General features: G+C 59.5%; 1 protein-coding gene across 4 annotated transcripts in view; it reads left to right on the forward strand.

Annotated features, from left to right (window-relative positions):
• CXXC5 (CXXC finger protein 5) overlaps positions 1-16,667 on the forward strand; it is a 34,528-nt gene extending 17,861 nt beyond the window's left edge. For 2 of the 4 annotated variants that reach the window (XM_021701827.2, XM_021701829.2), the window contains exons 2-3: positions 12,970-14,041; positions 15,617-16,667. In XM_021701827.2, the coding sequence (XP_021557502.1) occupies positions 13,142-14,041; positions 15,617-15,661 (945 nt within the window). In that variant the 5' untranslated portion in view covers positions 12,970-13,141 and the 3' untranslated portion in view covers positions 15,662-16,667. Of the gene's footprint in view, positions 1-6,868; positions 7,453-12,969; positions 14,042-15,616 lie in introns of those variants that run through there. The other 2 variants (XM_021701828.2, XM_021701831.2) reach the window with 2 other exon arrangements.
• Positions 16,668-21,188: the final 4,521 nt, after the last annotated feature.

A 21,188-nucleotide genomic window follows, 5' to 3' on the forward strand; every position in this document is an offset into this window, starting at 1 on the left:
GGAGGTATCATCGCTTGAAGTGTCTGGCCTTGGTACCAGGCTGAGCGGGGAGCCAATGGGACGGGGCTGGCACCAGGGCCTGAGAAGGCCAGCGGGTTTTTGGAGGGGAGTGTGGTGCATGTAGAGTTGGGGCAGAGGAGCTAGGGGACTTGAGAGGCGGTGGTACTTGTGAGGCCCCCAAAAGCCAACAGCTAGTGGCCCAGAGCCCTGGGGCCCTCTAGGGGGAGTCATTCCGTACAGCATTCACTCCCAGATTGGTCTAGCACATTCCCACAGGACGTCCCCAGGGTCCCAGTGGGCCCTGCAGTTAATTGTGTAAGCCTCACCTCTGATAGTTTTTCAGAATAAAAGTGACCATCATAGGGCAGGATGAGCTGGGCACTTTGCATCGCACATCACTCCGATGTGGTCTGTAGTTCTGAATTTCTTCAAGGCCTGACTCTAGGCTTGGGTTTAAGCGGCCACACCCAGTCCCGGAGCCTCCCGTGTAAGCTGGGTATAGGGTCAGAAGGGAGAAGCTTTTTCTGCCCACCTCACCTCCAAGAAGCTCTGTGGTACTGCGCTCCAGCACATTAGGCCGTAGGCCGAGTGCTCAGCGCCCTGTACAGGCTGTTAAACCCTTCTGCGTGCGTGTCTGTCCATTTGTCCCCTAGACTGGGAGCTCTCTGAGGGTGGGGTCCATGGCATCTCTGTGTTTCCCATGCCCAGCACAGAGTTAGCACTAGACGGGGCTCATAGGACTCCTGTGTTCCTGTTTTACAGATAGACTAGTTAAGGCCCTGTAAGGACATCGCTTAGCCAAGACCAACACAGCCTTTTGAGGGGCAGAGGTAATCTGGCCCAGGTGGGTTTGGGGCTGCTGGTGCATCCCGGGGTCTTTCTGCAGGCCTCAGCACCTTCCCCGACTTCCCTGGGGCCTGCAGCTCCAGATCCACCTGGCAGGCAGCGTTCCTACTCTCCAGCCTTGAGCCCTGCGCTCCTGAGAGCGGGGAGTGAGGAGTTCTGGCATCACAGTGTCAGAGGGCAGACCTTAATTTCTCCAAGCCTCAGTTTCTTCATCTGTAAAATGGGGGTCTTGGTACTTCTCCCTGGTGCTTGGGGGTGGGAGAGTGGTTAAAAGAACGCATTTGTTCTTAGTTCCATGCCTGGAACTTCTTAGTAAGAACTCCTTAAGTGTTTGCCATGGTTATTATTATTGTTGACACTGTTACTGTGTCATCATTACATTATTATTCATGCTCCCAGGGCCCCAGCAGCTGCAGTGGCTCTGAGCCTGGACACAGAGCTTGGTCTGCAGAGAAGGAGTTGCAGTTTCTAATTAGTGCCCCAAGGAGAGGGCCTGGGTTTTTATTTGTGCTGGAGGATCCCACCTGCCCAAGGCTTCCCCAGCCCCTGTCATCCCCTCCCCAGCCTCAGGTAGGGGGCCTGGCTTCAGGCAAAAGCCTCCCCAAATTTCCCCTGCCACTCCCCCCCACGCCTGGCAGACCTCCGGGGCCATGAATCATTTATGAGGCAAAAATGAAACCAATTAAGGACAAACTTTGAAAGCCTCTAATTGCTGCGCCTGGTGGCCCCGAGGAACGAGGGGAGGCAGGCCCGCTCGGTGCGGAATCTCCTCGGCCCAGTCCTTCCCAGGCCGCCTGTCCCACCGCGTCTCAGGGCGCCGCGTCCTCCCGGCTCCCCGCCGCCTCCCGGCCGCCGGCCGCCGACGTGCCTGCGCGGCTCTGGCTGCGGCGTCTGCCGCCCCGGCGCCCGCCCCGGGTCCCAGGCCGACTAATTAGGCCCGGCTCCCCTCCCCGCGCCGCCCGCCGCCCGCTCCAGGCCCGAGGTGATGGCGGCTGTTCCTGCCGTCCTGGGGCCTCTGCCCCAGAGCTGGCCGCGCTTCTCGGGGCGGGAGCCAGCTCTGCTCGCCTGGCTTAACCCAGACGAGCCCAGGACGCCCTGTCCCCGAACGGGGAGGCTGGGGCGCCCCCACGCCCCCACGGTGGGGTCCAGGGGAGGGGGGCAGCTCTGAGCCGGTCCGGGGCACACGGTCGGACAGTCCCGTTCAGTCTCAGGGAGAGAGCCACTCACCGAGTGGAAGGAGCCGGAGGTGGGGGGGGGGGGGGGGGCTGATGAGAGAGGGAAGCTGGGAGATGCAGGGGAAGGGTTGGGGGGGGGGTTACTGAGCTCCTGAGGGGTTGTTGCACCCGGGCGGCGGAATCCGGTTCCTCCTCCGCTTTGTCAGGAACACAGTGACCTTATGCAGATTCCTTAGCCTTAGTTTCCCTGTTTGTAAACTATCAGGACTGACCAGTTTTCTCCTGGATTTGGGATTTGAGGAACTGGGTTCGCCATGCCCCTACTCCCGTCTCTCGTGAGCTGGGAGAGGGTGGTCAGGGTCTGGAGTATGGACCCAGCAGGGCCGGCCTCACTGCCATGAGCTCTGGGCACGAGCGGCCGGCCTGCTCACTGTGCTGATGGGCCAGGCAGGCCCCGGGCACTCAGGCACGTTGTTTGCTGAAACCAAATTTCTGTGCTTGTGTTTTTCCATAATTATATTAGCAGGTGGGATTTTTTCCTCGGGGAGGCAGTGGGAGGGGGAGCGCCATGGCAGTGTCCCCGCCTGCTCTGAGCGTGAGCTCACACTCGGCTCTGCCCGCCCGCCTGTAATGATTTTTTAATTATGCAGCCAGTGCTCGGAATTGTTAATCCGCCTCCAGCCCAGCATCCCCTCCCGCAGCTCACACCCAGTCCCTCATGGGGGTCCCCAGAGTCGTGGTGCCCAGCCCGGTGTCCGTCACTGATGCCCAGGACCACCACCACCGTGGGAGGGGGAGTAGGCCAGGGAGGGCCGCAGGGGCGGCTCGGCTCCATCCGCATGTGACAACTTGGTGGGGGGGGGGCTGTGGCTCTCTTTGTCCTCCTTCCCTCTTTTGGCCCCAGCGTGGCTTGCACCCTCCAGGACAGCTGTGGCTCTGGAAGGGGGCAGGGGAGGGATCGGTGCCCACCCCTGAGTGGTGTGGCCACACCCATTTCAGGGACCTCAGCCTGACTCTCCAGCCTCGTGTGACCCCAAGGACACACACAAGTATGATCTTTGTCTCTGTCACACACACAGTCACACTCTGCTTCCCTCCCGCGCGCACACTCAGCCTCGCAGCTACGCAAGCACAACAGCACGCTCTGTGTGTCTCACACACACGGCCACACCTGAAGGCCACGGTGCCCTCAGGAGACTGCACTGCTGCCTCCAGGGCCCCTCCGCGCCCTGCCCCCACTCCCTTGCCTCCGTGCCCTCCCACCGCCATCCCCCCCCCCAAGCTGGGACGCACTCTGAGGCCTCCCTTCTCCCACCTGGTGGGGTGGCTGCCTGTGGCTGGGGCCCCCGCCTGGACGTCCATCGACCTGGCCTGGGGGAGGTGGCAGGGGGTGGGGGGTGTTGTGCTGCACCGTGGCTCCTCTCCCCGGCGCCCAGCTGTGGCATCTGTCAAGGTCAGATAGCGACTCCGGAACCAGCCGGCTCGGCCCCATGCCCCCTCTCGCCTCATTATTTTTGTGTTCCGGGGCTGCGGCGACACCTCCCTCCTTCCTCCTCAGCCTCCTGCCTCTTGCCTGCTTCCCCCACGCCTCTGCAGGGAGTGCCTGCGGTCTGGGGGCTTTTGTTTTCCAGTTTTTTCCATGCTCAGGCCAGGCGGGGCGGGTAGACGCTGGTCAGAGCTGTTCCGTCTTGAACAGCACACAGGCAAGGAAGGTGCCTCCCTCATGGCTGGGACAGGCTTTCGGCTACTGGAACCCTGGCTTGGTTTCTCAGGGGGACAAACTGAACATGGGTGGAGCCCAGCCCCCACCACAGCCCAGGCACACCTGTGGGCAGCTTCCTGTTTCCCTAGGGGCCCCAGCACCTGGCATCAGTTCCTGTCTGCACCGTCCCCATCCCGGTTGGGCCCCACACTTACACCTCAGAACCCCCCGAAGCCCTGATACAACTCACAGTGTGTGTGCACGTGCGTGCACGCGCACACACACACACACACACACTCCCTTGTACACACATGGCAACAATGTGTTGACGCTCACGGACCAGAAGAACCCACAGACATCCAGCCATCGTGTAAACCACTGTAGCGTGCACACATGCGCACTCAGGCGTATGCTTACATCCGGGGATGTAGATAGCACACACTCCACGTGTACACACAAGGGGGTCACACAAAGACCTTCACCGACACTGGCATATAAGCCCTGTGTAGACATCAGTGTTCAAACCCATAGGGTGCCATCTCAGTCTGTGCACATACACCTGGGCACACGCACAGCCCCCACCCCCAGACACACACACACGCACACACACTCACGCGTGTAGCGTGTACGGTATCTGACGCACCTTCTAGGTGGACACACGCAGTCCTACCGGTCTGTGGTGCTACTCTTCACGATACGCACTCCAGCCAGAGCTCACTCCCTGGGGCCCAGTGTTCCTTGAGCACATTTATACCACCCAAGAGGCTTTTGTCCCTGACATACTGAAGTAAGCCTGAGGCCTCCCCCTCGATGTGCTCTCTGTGTCCAGGGAGCCCCTGGAGAGTGGGAAATGGGGGTTGGCAGACAGACTGCCCTACCATCCTGGCCAGCCTCTCCATGTACACCAACCTGGGCCCAGTCACCAAGATGGAGTGAGATGGGGGGTTCCAGGTACATCAGGTGGACACGTGGCTTCTGGCAGAGAGGCCGGCTCAGGGGGATGGCCTCTCGGGTTCTCCCTGGGTCCCTGCCCGCCGCCAGCCCCCAATTAAGGTGTGTAAGTGTTGGGGGTATGAGACGTGGGCAGACTCCGGGCCCCCCAGAGTCTCTGGGGTAGCCCTGGCCATCCACTCCCTTCCTCCACCAGCTGTGGACCACTGTGGCCACCCTTGAGAGGGGGAGGTAGCTGGAGGTTTAGCAGTGACAGGGCCCCCACCCCCCCAGGAAACTCAAAACCCTGGGCCAGCCGCGGGTGGCGGGTTGGGGCAGGCACAAAGAGGGCCTCTGTGCGGCCCGGCTGGGCTGCCCACAGGATTCTGGGGGAGGAGGCAGGAGCCGGTTTCCGTCCCATTCTGCTTCCTGCGGAGGCCGCCGGAATGCCCGGAGCTCTGGCCCAGCCTGGCCCGACCGGCCCACCCGCAGCCCCTTCCCCTGTCTTTTCCTGGGCCTTAGGGTACAGCTGCAGACTTCTGCAGCAGTGCCTTCACGTGTTTTGCCCAGAGCCTGAGAGCCACGCCCCCTCACCCCAGAACCCCTAGGCTGGGCTGAACTGGTCCTCAGCCTCCCGCCATAAGCCCTCCTTCCATGTCCCTCAGAGCCCTTGGCCAGTGTGGGAGAGCCAGGCCTTGGAGTCACACAGACCTGGTTTCAAATCCTCGCTTTGCTGCTTATTGACCTTGTGACCTTATGCAGGTGACTTTACTTCCCTGAGTCTCAGTGGCCTCATCTGTAAATGGGTGACAATACGAGTTAAAGAGTTACAAAAAAAATTCAGTGAGAAAATGTGTGTAAAGTGCTTAGCACCATACCGGTAGAGTGAGTGTGTGTTATGAGGGTCTGCTATCATCATTTTTTCTGGGGAGGTGGTAGCATTGGGAAGGAGCTAGATGCTCCTCTCCCCGATAAGCCTCACAGGGTCTCAACCCTAGGACCTGTTCAGAACCTTCTCTCCAGACTTCAGTTTCCCTGTCTGCAGATCACTTCGTGGGCAGATTCAGGTCCTCTGGGATTTGGAGGGTGGGAGGGGGTCACTATCTGGAGTCTTTTTTTCCTGTGTCTCTCTACTTTTTTCCTCATGGACCCCCTCAGGGATCTACAGTTCGGGGTAAGAAGTAAGAACCATTCTCCATTTTATAGATGGGAAACTGAGACTCATTGTAGGGGAAAGGCACAGTCAAATTAACAGGAAGAGACAGGATGGAGCCACAAACCTAGACGTTAGGATTCTAGTCCCCTGGATGGTCCTGTTAACACCCTTGCTCCTCACACGCAAGCCCTAAGAGGACAGATCCCCCTCTAGTTCCTTGGCCCAGTTATCTCTGAGCTAACCTTCCTGCACTGTCCACCGGGAAGGAGGTCCTAAGTCAGTGTGTGGCTCTGACCCCAGGTTGATGTCAGCTCAGACATTACTTTGGGAAATGTTAGTCTAGATCCAGAGGGTCCCCAATAGAGAGGGCATCCGTTTTCCCTGCATCTCAACTGCTTATCGAATTGCTTGCTCTAAATGGGCCAATAATCATCTTCCTTCAGAAGGTGTGTAGGAAGACTCATTGAGACAAAGCATATAGCATCTGGCACACAGGAAGTCCTCCTTAACATAGTAACTCTTATCCTCCTGGTTCCATGTTACAGATAGAGAAATAGACTCAGAGGCCATATGCCAAGGTCACACAGAGGAAAGGGCCCTCCTGATCCTTTGACTCTTGTAGGGAGGGAACCTGGCCTGAAGGAGGTGCCTGGTGAGGAAGCCTTGGTCTTTATCAGAGGTGTCTGAGATCACTCCCTAGAACCCCAGGTCAGGGCATACCTCCTGCCTGGGCCCTCAGTGTTCCTTTGCATGGAATGGGCTGACCCCCTCCTCCAACTGTTTTTTGGGAGCTCTGTAAGGGAGAATAGAGCCCCATGGACTCCTAGGGTTTTCTTCAGCATATTTCATTCTTCAGGCAACGGGGTTGTGCCTGCCTTAGGTGGAGGGGTCTAAGAGGGTCAAGGAAATAAGACTCCAGTCCCCTGTTCTGTCTTGGGGAGAGTCTAGTGGTGCTGAGGGCATGCCCTGCCCCAGGCCATCTGCTGGGTGTCAGCAGGGGTGTGTGCTTTTGTGTGTGTGCTCGTCTGTAGCTGGGTATGTGCCCTGTGCTCTCGGGCGAGGGCTGCCTTTCTCCCAGCTTCCAAGACCAGTGTCTCCATGTGCATCGCCTTGGGCCTGAGTGGAGCTTTTTTTTCTTCTGGAAACTCCCTAGGCTGAATCATGGAAATCAGAGACGACGCCCCCACCCCCTGCCCCCCGCTTGCTCAGCCTCAGCTCCGCTCAGCCACCAGAGCCTGTGGTCTGTTCTCTTCGCCACCACTGGCTTGCCCACCATCCGTCTGTCTGTCCATCTCACCTCCCTTGGAGGCCAGGAAGACCAGCCACCAACGTGGGTGGAGGGGCGTGAAGAGGATGTAACAGGGATGTCAGGAGTGCACAGGGGAGTGTGGGGAAGAGTGTGAAGAGCTGGAGTGTGCAAGTCGGCAGTGTTGGCCCGCCCAGACGATGGCGGAATGGTGTGCCCTGCTGGGCCAGTGGCTCGGGCTCCTCAAGGCCCCACCAGAATGCACCCTCCTCCAGGAAGCCTTCCCTCAAGCAGGAAGGACGGCTGGAAGTTTGTTCTAGCCAGCAAAGGAGCAAGAGAGGGACAGCGCCTTGCTCAGACTCTGGCCTTGGCAGCGGTGGTGGTGTGGCCCGACTCTGTAAGCTTATTAAAAATCACTGAATTGTACACTTACAAGTGGGTAAATTTTATAGTGTGTAAACCATGCCTCAGTAAAGCTGTTTGAAAAAAATCCTACCCTTGGCCCCAGTGCCCTGCCCAGTTGGGACCCTGCCAGCCTCACGACCATACCTCCCACACCCTCTTCCCCATTTTTTTTTTTAAGTAAACTCTGCCCTCAGCGTGGGGCTCAAACCCGCCACCCCGAGATCAGGAGTCGCATGCTCTACTGACCGAGCCGGCCAGGCACCCCTCTTCCCCTTTTCTTAAGAACCGTTTCAGGCTCACGTCCCCTTCGGTAACCACTCCTCCTCTTTAACTCACAGGCTAGCAGTTCCTCCTCCAGAAAGGCCCCCAGTGCTCCACTTGGTCACCTTCCCGCTCTCATCTCATACTGGTTCATGGGACCATGGGCCCAGCACCTGTGTACTCCTCCAGGGCAGTGCCGAGTCCGGATCCTGCGCTGTCTCCCCGGTACCCCCGGGCATGGGGCAGCTGTTGGGGAAACGGGAGGGGGATGTGTGCAACTGAACTTCTAGAACATCTCACTGTGGGCCACCTGTGTGCTTGTCTGTGTGCAGACAGCACCATCGCTCCCGCCGGGGCCCCTGCCCCCGCTGCGGTCTGGCCCGAAGGGCTCAGGCTCTGTCTGGGGGTGAATCTTGGCTCCCCTGGGGCTCAGGGTGGGAGTGAGGGCATTACCATCACCTCTGGTGACCTCATTGTCGGCTGGCATTATGATGTCACCGGCCCAGCATTCTGGGTTCCTGCCTGGGCATCTCCAAGTCCCCCAGGTGAAGACACTCCCTGGGGTCTGTGACAACTCGCCCCCCCCAATCCACATAAAGGTGACAGGCACGGTAACAACCCTGGGGGGTGGGGGCAGCCTTGGGACGGCTGGGTCACCTTGCCCTGGGCTACTTTGTCAGTTGCATAGGTAGAGCAAAGGTGGTCACACAGCAGGGTGACACACTTGGGCTCTGGGTTCAACTTCTAACCAGTCATTTGACCTTGACCTGACAGTTTGATCCTCTTTGAGCATCAATTTCCTCATCCCTGAAACTGCTTAATAGTTTCTATTTCCCTGGTTTCCATGTAAAGCTTAGGAGCACAGAGCCTGAGATCCAGTCGGTGCTCAATAAACGCTGACTGATAGGGTTAGTAAGTTAAGGGACCCTGAGCGTCACTTGGTGCTGGGAGCTGGTTGGAGAGGAGTGGGTCTGTGTCTTCTGGGGCTAGCTAGAGCCTGGGAGGAGAGGCAGGGGGATGGTCCCAGTGTCAGGAGGCCCCAGCTTTGACTTCCTGCCTTCCCAGCTTAGCCTGTGAGCCCATAGGAGGTTAGGTCCCATGGCCAGGCCCTGAGGCCAAGAACCCGCTGACCCTCAGGCTCCTCCCTAGCAATCTCTGCTTCCCCTGCCGTGGGCCAGAGTGGGCTGGGGGCTCTTAGAGCCATGGGCTCTGCATGTCCAACTGCTTTCTCTTGGTCCCCAGGTCCCTGAGTCTAGGATTCTCCTCAGCGCTGTTTCCGTGTCTGTCAGAACCTCAAGTCTCCGAGCTGGGCTAGGAGCCTTGGATCTCTCTGAGCCCGGTCCCTCTGTTTTCTGCTTCCCATGAGGCTCTGTTCTCTAACCTTGACCCTTTGCCCTGTCCTCTCCAAGTCCCTCTTTCTCTGACCCGCCCCTCGAGTTCTGTCTCATGATCCTCTATCTGCACCACCTGTCTCTGTTCTTCTGCCCCCCCCGTGTCCCCCTCTGCCCCCCAGCTCTCCAGGGCTGGTTCCCCCCCACCCCCCTCCCTCTGGGCTCTGTCCCCGCCCGTCAGCCCCTGGTCCCAGCTCCCGGCCGGCCCGGCTCCTGCATGGACAAAGGGGTCCTTTGTGGGCTGACCGCGGCTGGCGGGGCGGCGGGGCGCTGGCTCCGCATTGCTGATGAAACGGAGCCCTTTGTTGTCCCTCCTCAGGCGCAGTATTTCTTTTTGGGGGCTGGATGCGTTCCTGGCAGGGCCGATGATGGATGCGCCCGCCGCCGCCCGCCTGCCCGCCAGCTTTCCCTCCCGCTCATTCCCGCTCCGCTTCAACGCAGCCCCAGCTCCTCCCCTGCTGCCTGGGCACTGCCAGGCCCTTCCTGGCCTGCGAGGGGGTTGCTGTGTGCCTTGCAGTAGAGGGCTGGGGCCTGGGAGAAGGTCTTAACGTCCTCCCCTGCCATGAGGAGGGCAGACAAGCCCTGTGGTCCGTGGTCCACTGGGACCAGGGCATCAGATTTTCCCAGGGTCTAAAGGAGATGAGCCAGGTATAGGGGCAGATTTTGAACAAGCTTAGAGACCGGGCCTTGGGGACTAACTAGATGTTGGTATCTGCCCACCCTGGGGTTTGAGGACAGAGTTAACCTGGGTGCCAGTCCCCCTTGTGTACTCCCCACCTTCAGTTTCTGTGGCTGACAAACCAGTGTTCTGCCTGCGGCACCTGTTTGATGACATATCCCGTCCTCTGCTCCATAGCTCAGTAGGTCCCAGGACCTGGGGGGCTCGGAGAGGGAAGTCCCTGAGGAAGGACAAAAAAAAAAGAAAGAAAAGGTTAGAGAGATTCAAAGATTCTGTTCATCCAGAGATGAACAGAACATGAGGTTTGGTCCCTATGACGAGACTCAGGATGGAGACAAAAGCAGAGAGAGACTCAGCCAGAGCACCAGCCCTGAACGCCCGCCCGTGTTGGAGGGAGCTGACTTCTAATTGACCTGCCCGCCCTGCACACAGAGCCAGATCCTGGAGCTGGGAGGAGGGAGGGAGGGAGGAGAGCAAGAACAGCGTTAATGCAGCTATCGATTTCTGCCACCAGCCAGCAGGCCGCAGAGGCGGGGACACACAGGGGGGCTAGGGCACGGACTGCTCCCCTCCCCACCTCTCCCCCACCTCTCCAACCCAAGGGCTCCTGCCTTCTCCTGTCTTCTTCCCTCACCATGTCTGGGCCTGCTGGCACCGTGCACTCCAGGGCAGGGTAGTTGAGCTCAGATGGGCTGATATGGTCGCTGGCCCTAGTCTCCGACACCGAGCCAGGGTCACTGCTGCCTAGAGGGGTGCTAATTTCTGAGGGAGGGCCTGAAGAGCCACCCTGGGCTTAGCTCTTAGCAGGTGGGACAGAACACGGCTATTGTACCCGATCCCTGCCTCTCAGTACAACTCTGACCTCTGTGGTACCCCCAGCCCAGCCTGGACACCCTGCCAGGCCCTCCTGGGTTTGTCCTGGTAGAATCTGCCAGCTTGCCCAGCTCTTCCTTGCCACCCATCTGCCTTCACTAGAAAGGAGTGTACGTGGGCCATTGCCCTCTGGGGAGAGGCAGGGAGCGTCTGGCTGTCTGCTGATGCCTGCCATTTTTGCCTCACTCAGGAGACAGAGCTTTTCCCTCTCCTACACTCGCTCCTCCTTGTGGCCACTCCTTAGCAGTCCCGGAGCAGGGGGCCCTGCCGGCTTGGGCCTCAGTTTCCCCCTGTGGAAGCGCAGAAGGTTGGACTAGATGACCTCCTGGGACCAGGGACCAGGCCCGGCAGAGTCCTGTGACTGGGGGATGGTGGGGTTGCCTGGGGACAAAGATGTATGTGTGCCGCCCCCAAGCCTAGGGCGGGACAGCCCTGGCCAGATGTGCGCCCCCCCCCTTGAGCCACCAGCTGCTCAGGCTGGGCCCTCCCTCCCACCCCTCTCCCAGGGGTTGCTGGGCCAGGCAGGCAGGCAAGGAAGGGATGCTAGAGAGCCAGGGCCGATGAGGAAACTGCCATTCCACTCCTTCTGGGCAGTTCATTCCAGAGCTCCTGACCAAGCAGCCTGGCTGCTCATAAGCCTTGATCCTGGGGCTTGAGCAGAGCAGGCTCTGTCCTAGGAAGGCACCTCAGAAATGTGGATGTGGCTGAAGAACAGGCTCTGTTCCCTGGAGGGTCACACCCACTCTCAGTCCAGCCTGCACCAGCCAGAGGCCCCTCCTGCCCACAGCCTACCCCAGCTCTGGGCTCTCGCTGGGACCTCATCCCAGACCCATCTGGGAGCCAGGCCGGAGCACAGCAGGGAGGCCTGAGTAGAGACAAGAGTGGGGTCTGAGGTAATGACGACTGTGGTTTGAGAGTGAAGAGGGGGCGCCTGGGTGGCTCAGTCGGTTAAGCATCTGCCTTCAGCTCAGGTCATGATTGCAGGGTCCTGGGATGGAGCCCCGCATGAGGCTCGTTGCTCAGTAGGGAGCCTGCTTCTCCCTCTCCCTCAGCCTGCTGCTCCCCCCTGCTTGTGCTGTCAAATAAATAAATAAAATCTTTAAAAAAGAGAGAGAGTGAGGAGGAAGCGTGTGCCGATATGTGCACAGTTTGTTCTCCCACTCTTACAGGAGAAGGCTTATCCTCTGGCACAGTGCTGCCTGCTCTCTAGCAGGAGGATACATGCTCCTTGAAATACGGATTCTGTGCTCTATTTGGCAACCTCTTTAAGTCAGTTTCCTTTCCCTGCAGGACTTGTCAGAGCCTTGAGATAATCCATATGTATTAGGAATTGCCAAATGAGAGTCTGGGAGCAGCTTCCCAGACTTTTTTTTTTTTTTAAGATTTTTTTTAATTTAGAGAGAGAGCACTCACAGGAGTGTAAGCAGGGGGAGGGGCAGAGAGAGAGAATCTCAAGCAGATACCCCGCTGAGCGCAGAGCTCAATGCAGGGCTGGATCCCACGATCCTGAGATCACGTTTTGAGCCGAAATCGAGTCGGATGCCGCTACTCAGCCACCCAGGCATCCCAACTTCCCAGACTTCTGGTCTAAACCTTCAAGCTTTGCAGAGGCTGTTCCAAATCCTTTTGTAGATGGGTCAGGGAAGGAAGATTAGGAAGCAAAATGTGACTCTGTAACCCTCCGAGGTTAATAAACATCTCAGTTGTTTCCTACCCCCCCCAGCCCAGGAAGAACTGGCCGGAGATCTGGGCTGTACAGACCCTGGCTGAGCCTCCACCGTGACACTCGGCAACTGTATATCCATGGTCAAGTCTTCTAAACCTTGCGTTCCTCATCTACAAAATAGAGAATTATTAGCCACTACTTCAAAGGGTGCTTGTGAGTCTTCACTGAGATAGTATAAATGGGGCGTCTGGGTGGCTCAGTCAGTTAAGCGTCCGACTCTTGGTTTCGGCTCAGGTCATGCTCTCAGGGTTGTGGGGGATCGAGCCCCGCATAGGGCTCCGCGCTCAGCGCAGTCTGCTTGTCTGCTTGTCCCTCTCCCTCTGCTCTCTCCCCACTCGTGCTTGCTCACTCTCTTTCTATCTTCTCTCTCTCTAAAATAAATAAATAAAATCTTAAAAAAAAATAGTACACAAAAAATACCTAACCGTGTTGGGTCTGGCGCGTGATAAGTGCCCAGCAGGGCTTGCGGTTGTTACAGTGGGCTTTCGGAGATACCGTTGTTGGTCGTGGTGGTGGTGGTGATGTGGAGGAAGGAGATGTCTACCGCCGCCCTGACTCTGTCCCCTCTTGTCCCAACAGAGTGAAGACCCTTCCCGTGCACACCTAACCATGAGCCTGCCCTGAGCAGCAGGGCCCACCAGGCATCTGTGCTGTGGGCAGCCGGGCCGGTGCTCGTCTGTGGACGCCCCGCGGTTGGCAGCCCCCCCCCCCCCCCCCCCCCCGCCGGGGGCCTTGGGCCCTTGGCCCCACCATGTCGAGCCTCGGCAGTAGCCCCCAGGACAGCGGTGGCAGTAGCAGCAGCAACAGCGGCGGCGGCCCCAAGGCGGGAGTGGCCGACAAGAGCGCGGCGGTGGCCACGGCCGCGCCAGCCTCGGTGGCGGATGATGCTCCGCCCCCCGAGCGTCGGAACAAGAGCGGCATCATCAGCGAACCCCTCAACAAGAGCCTGCGCCGCTCCCGCCCTCTCTCCCACTACTCTTCCTTCGGGGGCGGGGGCGGGGGCGGCGGCAGCATGATGGGCGGCGAGTCTGCTGAAAAGGCTGCCGCTGCCGCAGCTGCCGCCTCCCTGTTGGCCAATGGGCACGACCTGGCGGCGGCCATGGCCGTGGACAAAAGCAACCCTACCTCAAAGCACAAAAGTGGTGCTGTGGCCAGCCTGCTGAGCAAGGCGGAACGGGCCACGGAGCTGGCAGCCGAGGGACAGCTGACGCTGCAGCAGTTCGCGCAGTCCACGGAGATGCTGAAGCGCGTGGTGCAGGAGCACCTGCCGCTGATGAGCGAGGCGGGCGCCGGCCTGCCTGACATGGAGGCCGTGGCGGGCGCCGAGGCCCTCAACGGCCAGTCCGACTTCCCCTACCTGGGCGCCTTCCCCATCAACCCGGGCCTCTTCATCATGACCCCGGCGGGCGTGTTCCTGGCCGAGAGCGCGCTGCACATGGCCGGCCTGGCCGAGTACCCCATGCAGGGAGAGCTGGCCTCGGCCATCAGCTCGGGCAAGAAGAAGCGGAAACGCTGCGGCATGTGCGCGCCCTGCCGGCGGCGCATCAACTGCGAGCAGTGCAGCAGTTGTAGGAACCGAAAGACTGGCCATCAGATTTGCAAATTCAGAAAATGTGAGGAACTCAAAAAGAAGCCTTCCGCTGCTCTGGAGGTAACGACGCCTTAGAGGGAGGTGTGTGGGCTCTTGTGTCTGTCTGGCAGTCCAAACCCACCCCCACCCCCCCAACCCTCCTTTTCCTACCTGGGCCAGTGTCTGGGGGCTGCTCAGCCAATCCCTGGGCTCTGGGGTTCTGGAGCAGGCTCCCAGACACCAGTTCATCGCCCAGAAAGTCAGCGCCACATCCTGAGATCTCATTAGGTCGTAGTTCGCAAGGCAAGCATCGAGTTCCAGGCAGGGGCCTCGCATTTCCGGCCAGGCCCAGGGATTCTGAACCCCTTCCTGGAGTTTTGGGCCAGCCATTGAGGTCCCAAGTTTCTGACTTTCAGACGTATCCTAAAGTTTCCAGTCTGTGCCCTAAGATTCTGGGGCTCTCCCTTGTCCCACCTGAGGGGTTCTGTCCTGTGGGCCATGTGGCTTTAAGGGGTAAAGCCCCTCACTCGCCCCTTCAGAGCCCAGCCTTTCCCCTAAGGCCGCCCCGGTGCTCACTGCCCTGCCCCGAGGCCTGGGAGAACCCTGCGTCTAGATATCTCGTTGACGGATTTGGGGTTTCTTGGGGCCCCGGGGTCAGTCTGGCTGCGTAGGTAAATGGCCAGGGGTCCTATGGGCCTAGGGTGAGGGGGTGGTTGTGATCTTGGGGTGTAGGCCAGGCCTGTCCACTTTGGGATGATTGGCTTTCCGGGGAAATCACCACATAGCCGCATGGTCTAGGCCAAGGCAGCCTGCACAGGAAGGGGCTTAGAGCAGGCAGAAGGGTTCCCATGCTGCTTTCTCTCCACGCTCATGGCAGAGCTTGTCCCTGTGCCCCCAGCCGTGGCAGCCTAGCGGTGGTGCCAGGCCTGGTACAAAAGCATCTTTTCAGCCTGCTGTCCCGGCCCGGGCCCCGCCCCTCTATGAGTGGGCTGGACGCAAATGTTCAGAATGGTTGGAAAACAATAATGACATCCCAGCCGTGGCTACTCCCCACCCCCAAGGCCCAAACCTCATATATCTGCTCTCCTGCCCAGAGAACACCTATATGCACACAAAGGCACCCGCTCTCATCTCTTGTAGACACACACACGCACGCACGCACACACCCCTCCCTGCCCAGTCCACAGTCTTTCTATAGACGTAGCCTCTTAACACAGCCGGTCTCCCTCGTCCCCACCCCAGCCCCACCCCAGCCACCGTAGCCCAGCTCGGGGTGCACATCCACACGGGCAGCCGGTGCGCACGCTGCCACGCTCGTTCGACAGAGCCACGCACACAGCCCCCAGACGCACCACAGCCACCTGGCGCGCGTGGCCTCTGGACCGGGGGAATGGGTCTTCCTGTTTGGAAGGAGGAGGGTTCCTGGACACAGTGGCTCAGGGGGCCTCGGGGTGCTCCGGGCCCTGCAGCGGCCCCGCGGGTCAAGGCTTCTTCTCTGGCCCGGTCAGGATGGCAGGAACTCCACGGGGTGGCTGCCTTTACTCCAGGCCCGTCCCTCCGCCACGAGGCCCTCCACGGGGGAGCGTCTTTGCACCAGGCCCCGCCGGACCCTGACTGAACTCTCTCCTTGTTTTTGTCTCCCGCCCCCGCCTTCAGAAGGTGATGCTTCCGACGGGAGCCGCCTTCCGGTGGTTTCAGTGACGGCGGCGGGAACCCAAAGCTTGCCCTCTCCGTGCAATGTCACTGCTCGTGTGGTCTCCGGCAAGGGATTCGGGCGAAGACAAACGGATGCACCCGTCTTTAGAACCAAAAATATTCTCTCACAGATTTCATTCCTGTTTTTATATATATATTTTTTGTTGTCGTTTTAACATCTCCACGTCCCTAGTATAAAAAGAAAAAGGAAAAAAAAATTTTAACTGCTTTTTCGGAAGAACAACAACAACAACAAAAAAAGAGGTAGAGACGAATCTATAAAGTACCGAGACTTCCTGGGCAAAGAATGGACAATCAGTTTCCTTCCTGTTGTCGATGTCGATGTTGTCTGTGCAGGAGATGCAGTTTTTGTGTAGAGAATGTAAATTTTCTGTAACCTTTTGAAATCTAGTTACTAATAAGCACTACTGTAATTTAGCACAGTTTAACTCCACCCTCATTTAAACTTCCTTTGATTCTTTCCGACCATGAAATAGTGCATAGTTTGCCTGGAGAATCCACTCACGTTTATAAAGAGAATGTTGATGGCGCCGCAGCGAAGCCCTTCTGTACCCATCCACGCGGGCCGAGCTGCGGCCAGGAGCTCACAGAGGGGGAGGGAGCAGCCCCCCCACCCCTGCGCCCGGGCCGCCCACGCTGCACTCGCGGTCCCCAGAATGGGATCCCCCACCCCGACAACGATGATTTTGCGAAAATGAAAGTTCTGTTCCTTTATCCATTGAGATCTGGGGAGCCCATGTCTCGATATTTCCGATCCTGGCTACTTCCCTTAGAGAAAATAAGTCCTTTTTTTCTGGCCTTGCTCATGGCCACAGAAGAAAGGGCTTCTTTGCGTGGCCCCCTGCCGGTGGGTGTGGGTGCCCCGGCGGGGGGGGGCCCTGCGGCCTGGGCCCCCTTGCCCACGGCCAGCTTCCTGCTGATGAACATGCTGTTTGTATTGTTTTAGGAAACCAGGCTGTTTTGTGAATAAAACGAATGCATGTTTGTGTCACGAAGCACCGCTGGCTTCTTGCTCTCCGGTTTGGGGGGGCTGGCTTGGGGGCTGTTGCTGGGCAGGGGTGATGTGGAGCCACCCTGGGAAGGAAGAAGGATGGCCCGGGGACACTGACAGTTGGGATCTCTTGGGGAGTCAGGTCCGGCAGATCCTGAAAGGCAGGGGTCAAGCAGAAACAGCCAGCCCAGCTGGCGTGGTGGAAGTGCTGTTAATCGGGAAATGGCTGGTTCTGGAACATTCTCGCCTGCCCGATTGTACCCTCTGCCTCAGAACCCGGACCTCCAGGGACCTTCTCTCACCTGGGGCCACCTTCTCTACTGTCGTCAGGGCCTGGCCAGTGCAGAGCAGCCAGCAGGACAGGAGGTGGGGCCCGAGCGGCCTGTTCGCTTTCTTTCGTTCGTTCTTGCAGGGATCTGTTGCTCCCCCAACCACCGAGGTGATCCCCAGGGAGCAGTTTTAACCCAGATTTGTAGGGACCTGGCTGTGCCCAGAATGCACACAGAAAAACCCCTACCCCCCCCGCCCCCCATATCCCTCTTCAGGCCTGAGGGCGGCTGGACTGAAGCCGGGAGTGGGGTATCCTTGAGCGACTTTCCCCACCCCCAGAAAGTTTGTTGGCTCAAGGTTGTCTGCGACCTCGGAGGCCAGATGTCTGGGGAAATCACCACATAGCCACATGGTCTAGGCCAAGGCAGCCTGAACAGGAAGGGGTGACAGCTGCATGGCCCCCACCCCTGCACATCAGAGAGGCCGGCCTGCAGGATGAGACCTATCATCCACTTGACGGGCAGACATTCTTCCCACCCAGCTGCTTGGAGCCTGGCTGAGATGGAGGCTAGACTGGAAGAAGGACTTCCTGACAATGTCAGGGGCCTCGCTTCAGGTGGGTGGAGGCTTTCTGGGATGAGGGAAGGGGCAACTTGTGAAGGTGAGTGGGTAGTGAGCTGGGGCAGATGGGCTGCCCGCCTCTGCCATTGTTCCCGGGAGGAGGAAAAGCAGCCTGTATTGGGTGGGGGCTCTGACCCCCAGCCCCCTCCCGGTGTCACAAACTCCCTTAGAGCACCAGGAGCTCAGCAGCCTGGCCTGGCACAGCGGGGGCAGGCGGGGGTGGGGGGAGGCAGCTTTCAACTCCAGCTCTGCCTGGGAAAAATTCCCTTTCATGTGGCTGCCTGTGATCTCTCCAGGCGGCTCTGCCGGAGGGGGGCGTCCAGCGGGGAGTAGGGGGAGGTGTTGCACCCAGGGGCACCCTCGTCCCCTGCCCAAGGCACACTGCAGCACCTCCGGATCCTCGAGTGGGCAGGGGCGGTCGTCCTTGGGGTCGGCAGGGTGGGCAGCCTGGCCAGCAGGGGGCACCCAGGCAGGAGGCCCCGGCCTGCCCCCCGCCCTGCTGCTGGCAGTACACAGGCCGCAGATGGCCTCGGCCAGCCCTCGTTGGCATGCCTACAGGTGTGGGGTGGACGGCTCCAGTGCCAGCCCGGAGGGGGTTCCTGGGACTCAGCCAGCCTGTACCTTTTGAGTGTGCCAACCCACAGCCCAGCCATGGCTCCTGGGCCTCCCCCTTGACACGGAAGCCCGAAGCTTGAAGCCCCTCACGTCTTCCAGTTTGGCCTCTGTGCTCCGCTTGTGGAAATGGGAGGCCAGCCCCTCCGTCTGGAGGAGGTCCAGGCAAGGGTGGGGATAGCTGTGGGCTGAACACATGATGAGACCTCAGTTACCTCATCTGGGAAACGGGGACAATAATTGTCTCTCCTCCATAAAGTCGCCTGAGGATGAAATGAGATCACTCTAGGGAAGGGCCTGGCTCATCATAAGCACTCGGTCAAATGGCAGCTGGTGCTGCTATTTTAAAGCTATTCACCTAAATCTCACCAAGATGTCCCCCACCTTCTGCCCAGGCTGTGGGTCCTCCCTAAAGCCCTGGCCGCCTCATCTTCCGCTCCCACGCCCCCCTCCAGTGGGCTCGCTGCCGCCCCGTCCTCCCGCGGGCTCCAGCCCTGGCCAGGCCCTGCTCCGGCACGTCCACCTCTAACCATTTCTGTCTGGCTCGCTGTCTCTGAATCTCTCTCTTGATGGTCTCCTGGTTTCTGACGCTGTGTCCCTGTGTCTTGTCATCCTTCCACGTCTCTGAGTCCGTGCGTGTCTCTCCCTGTATCTAGCACCTCGGTGTCTTCTGTTGCGGGCTCACCCCTGCTGCTCTCCTGCTGACGGAGAAGTACTCAGAGGCAGGCTCCCTGCGGAGCTGTATGCCCAATTCCCCTCCCTAGGGGTGCCCTCCGCTCCGCTCTGCTACCGTTGGGAGCCTGACCTCCTGGTGACCTGAGAGCCTTCAGCCCGTGCTCTCCTTCCGCCCCCCCGGATGGCAGGGGTGGGTGGGGGTACGCACGGTGCTGGAGACAAACCCAGCCCCCATGCAGCCATGTGCGCGAGTGTGTGTGCGCGTGCGTGTGTGTGTGCGTGAGAGACAGATTCCAAGGCCTTGACAACCGTGTGAGGCCTTGTGCAACAGTATGGCTGTGTGTGACACGAAAGCAGGTCTGTGACTGTGTGGCAGGCTCTGGGAGACCTCATACGGCTGTGGGTTAATGCACGATGTCAGTAGCCACACATTGGGGTGCTCGGTGACATGGCACGTGTGATCCAATGACATTGTGCAGTCCTGTGGCAGAGCCAGTGTGATGTGTGCGACACGGGCCAGCTCCGTGTGTGTGACATTGGATCTGTGACACTGATGTTGTGTGGCATTCAGGGGCCTGTGACACACTGGGTGAGTCTCGGTGGTTTGTGACATTGTGTCTGTGTAACCATCATGGGTGTGGCCCTGAGACTGACGCCGGGGATTCCATGGGAGGGTCTGATGCTGGCCGGTGACCAAGCTGAGACCCCGTGACACCACTTGCACAACCCTGGGTGTGTGCTTGTGACATCGTGTGTCAACGTGCACCTGCGACCCTCTCAGGGATGCTGACACTGTGCCGTGTGTGGCTGGACGTGCAGCATTGCCTGGGCCTCTGCCCTCACAGCATGCAACTCTAAGGACAGAGTGGTGTCCCCGGCCGCCCCTCTTCCCCGCAGCCTGGCCCTGAGGCCCAGTCTGGGGCGGGGGGGGGGGGGGAGCTGGCGTGGGGGCAGCAGGCGCAGTTCCCACGGCTGCCACGGCCCCTCTCCCGGCCCTACCACCAGCTCCAGCTCCACAAAATCTCCTGGCAACCCCAGCCTCTTTGTTCTCTGTGGCCGCCAAAGGCCCTCTCCCCACCCCAGCCTGCCCAGCGCCTGCCAGGCGCCCCCTCCCCTCCAAAGCCGCGGGGCTCGGCCTGACCTGGTCCCCCGGTGTCCTTACACCGCCCCCTGGCGCTGGGGCCCCTGTCTCATGCCCTGACCGGACTCGGCACCCCGGCTGGGCCCCAGGCTCTGCAAGGAGCTTGCTGCAGTCCTGCTGTACGGCAAGGAGGAGGTGGCCCGGCCCGTGCAGCCGCCAGGAGTTCGCGGGCCGGGAGCTGGGCTCTCCGCACGGGCACGTCCCTTTGCCCCAAGGCTGGCTGGGGGCTGTCTTCGGTCTGGAGTGGTGTCCGATTGTCGAGTAAGTTTGCTTCTTTGGCTTCAGAAAATCATCAGGATAGGGATTGTTACTACCTATTTTACAGATGTACAGCTGAAGCCCAGAGAGGGTATGTGACGCGCCCAAGTCACACAGCAAGATGGTAGCAAGGGTCTGATTAGAACTCGGGCTTCTGGCCTCCACCCCTTGCACCAGGCAGCTGTGGGAGGACCGTGTGCCTCCACGGAAGGGAAAGGGGACCTGGGAGTCTGAACACATGGGGCCTCTTCACTTCTTGGTCACCATGTGTCAGTGTGTGTGTGTGTGTGTGTGCGTGCGCGCGCACGCACGTGAGCACGCATCTGCATGCACCCTTGATGGATGACCTTGGCCAACCACCCTTGCCTGTCTGTCTCTAGGAAAGAAGGGATTGTGGGGTGGGGCGGGGCACTTGGCGGGGTGCTTTGCAGAGCAACAAGTTCACCTCACATGCCAAGACCCACAGCATCTCCAGCAGGGACATGGGGCTGTTGGCCCAGGGGGCAGATTCCGACTCGGGGCCTTAGCCTCTCTTCCCAGGCTCGACTTAGCTCTATGCAGTCACAAAGGAGGTGGCGATGGCCACCTGGCATGGCTGCAGTCAAGGCTGCTTAGGCCTGACCTGATTGCAGCAGCAGCTCCCAGGTGCCAGAGATGGATGGATGGAGGTCATTGTGCAGCCCGCCCGGGTCCCCCACTGCCCACCCGTGGCCCTATGCTGACAGGCCGTGCTGACAACAGCCAAGGTGAGGGAGGGACAGGCAGCCACCAGCATGTTAATGATACAGATCTTGGCCCAGGCACCCTGCAGGCAAGTAATGGGCACAGAGAGGCCCAGCTGCCCCCCAAGGTCACACAGCCCTGCAGGGAGTCCTGTCCCCAGAGATCCACATCTTCCCTGAGGGCCCCTTGAGGGCTCTTCGTGCCACACAGAATGGAGAATG

Source organism: Neomonachus schauinslandi, chromosome 7, assembly GCF_002201575.2.
Source record: "Neomonachus schauinslandi chromosome 7, ASM220157v2, whole genome shotgun sequence".
Taxonomy (NCBI): Eukaryota; Metazoa; Chordata; class Mammalia; order Carnivora; family Phocidae; genus Neomonachus; species Neomonachus schauinslandi.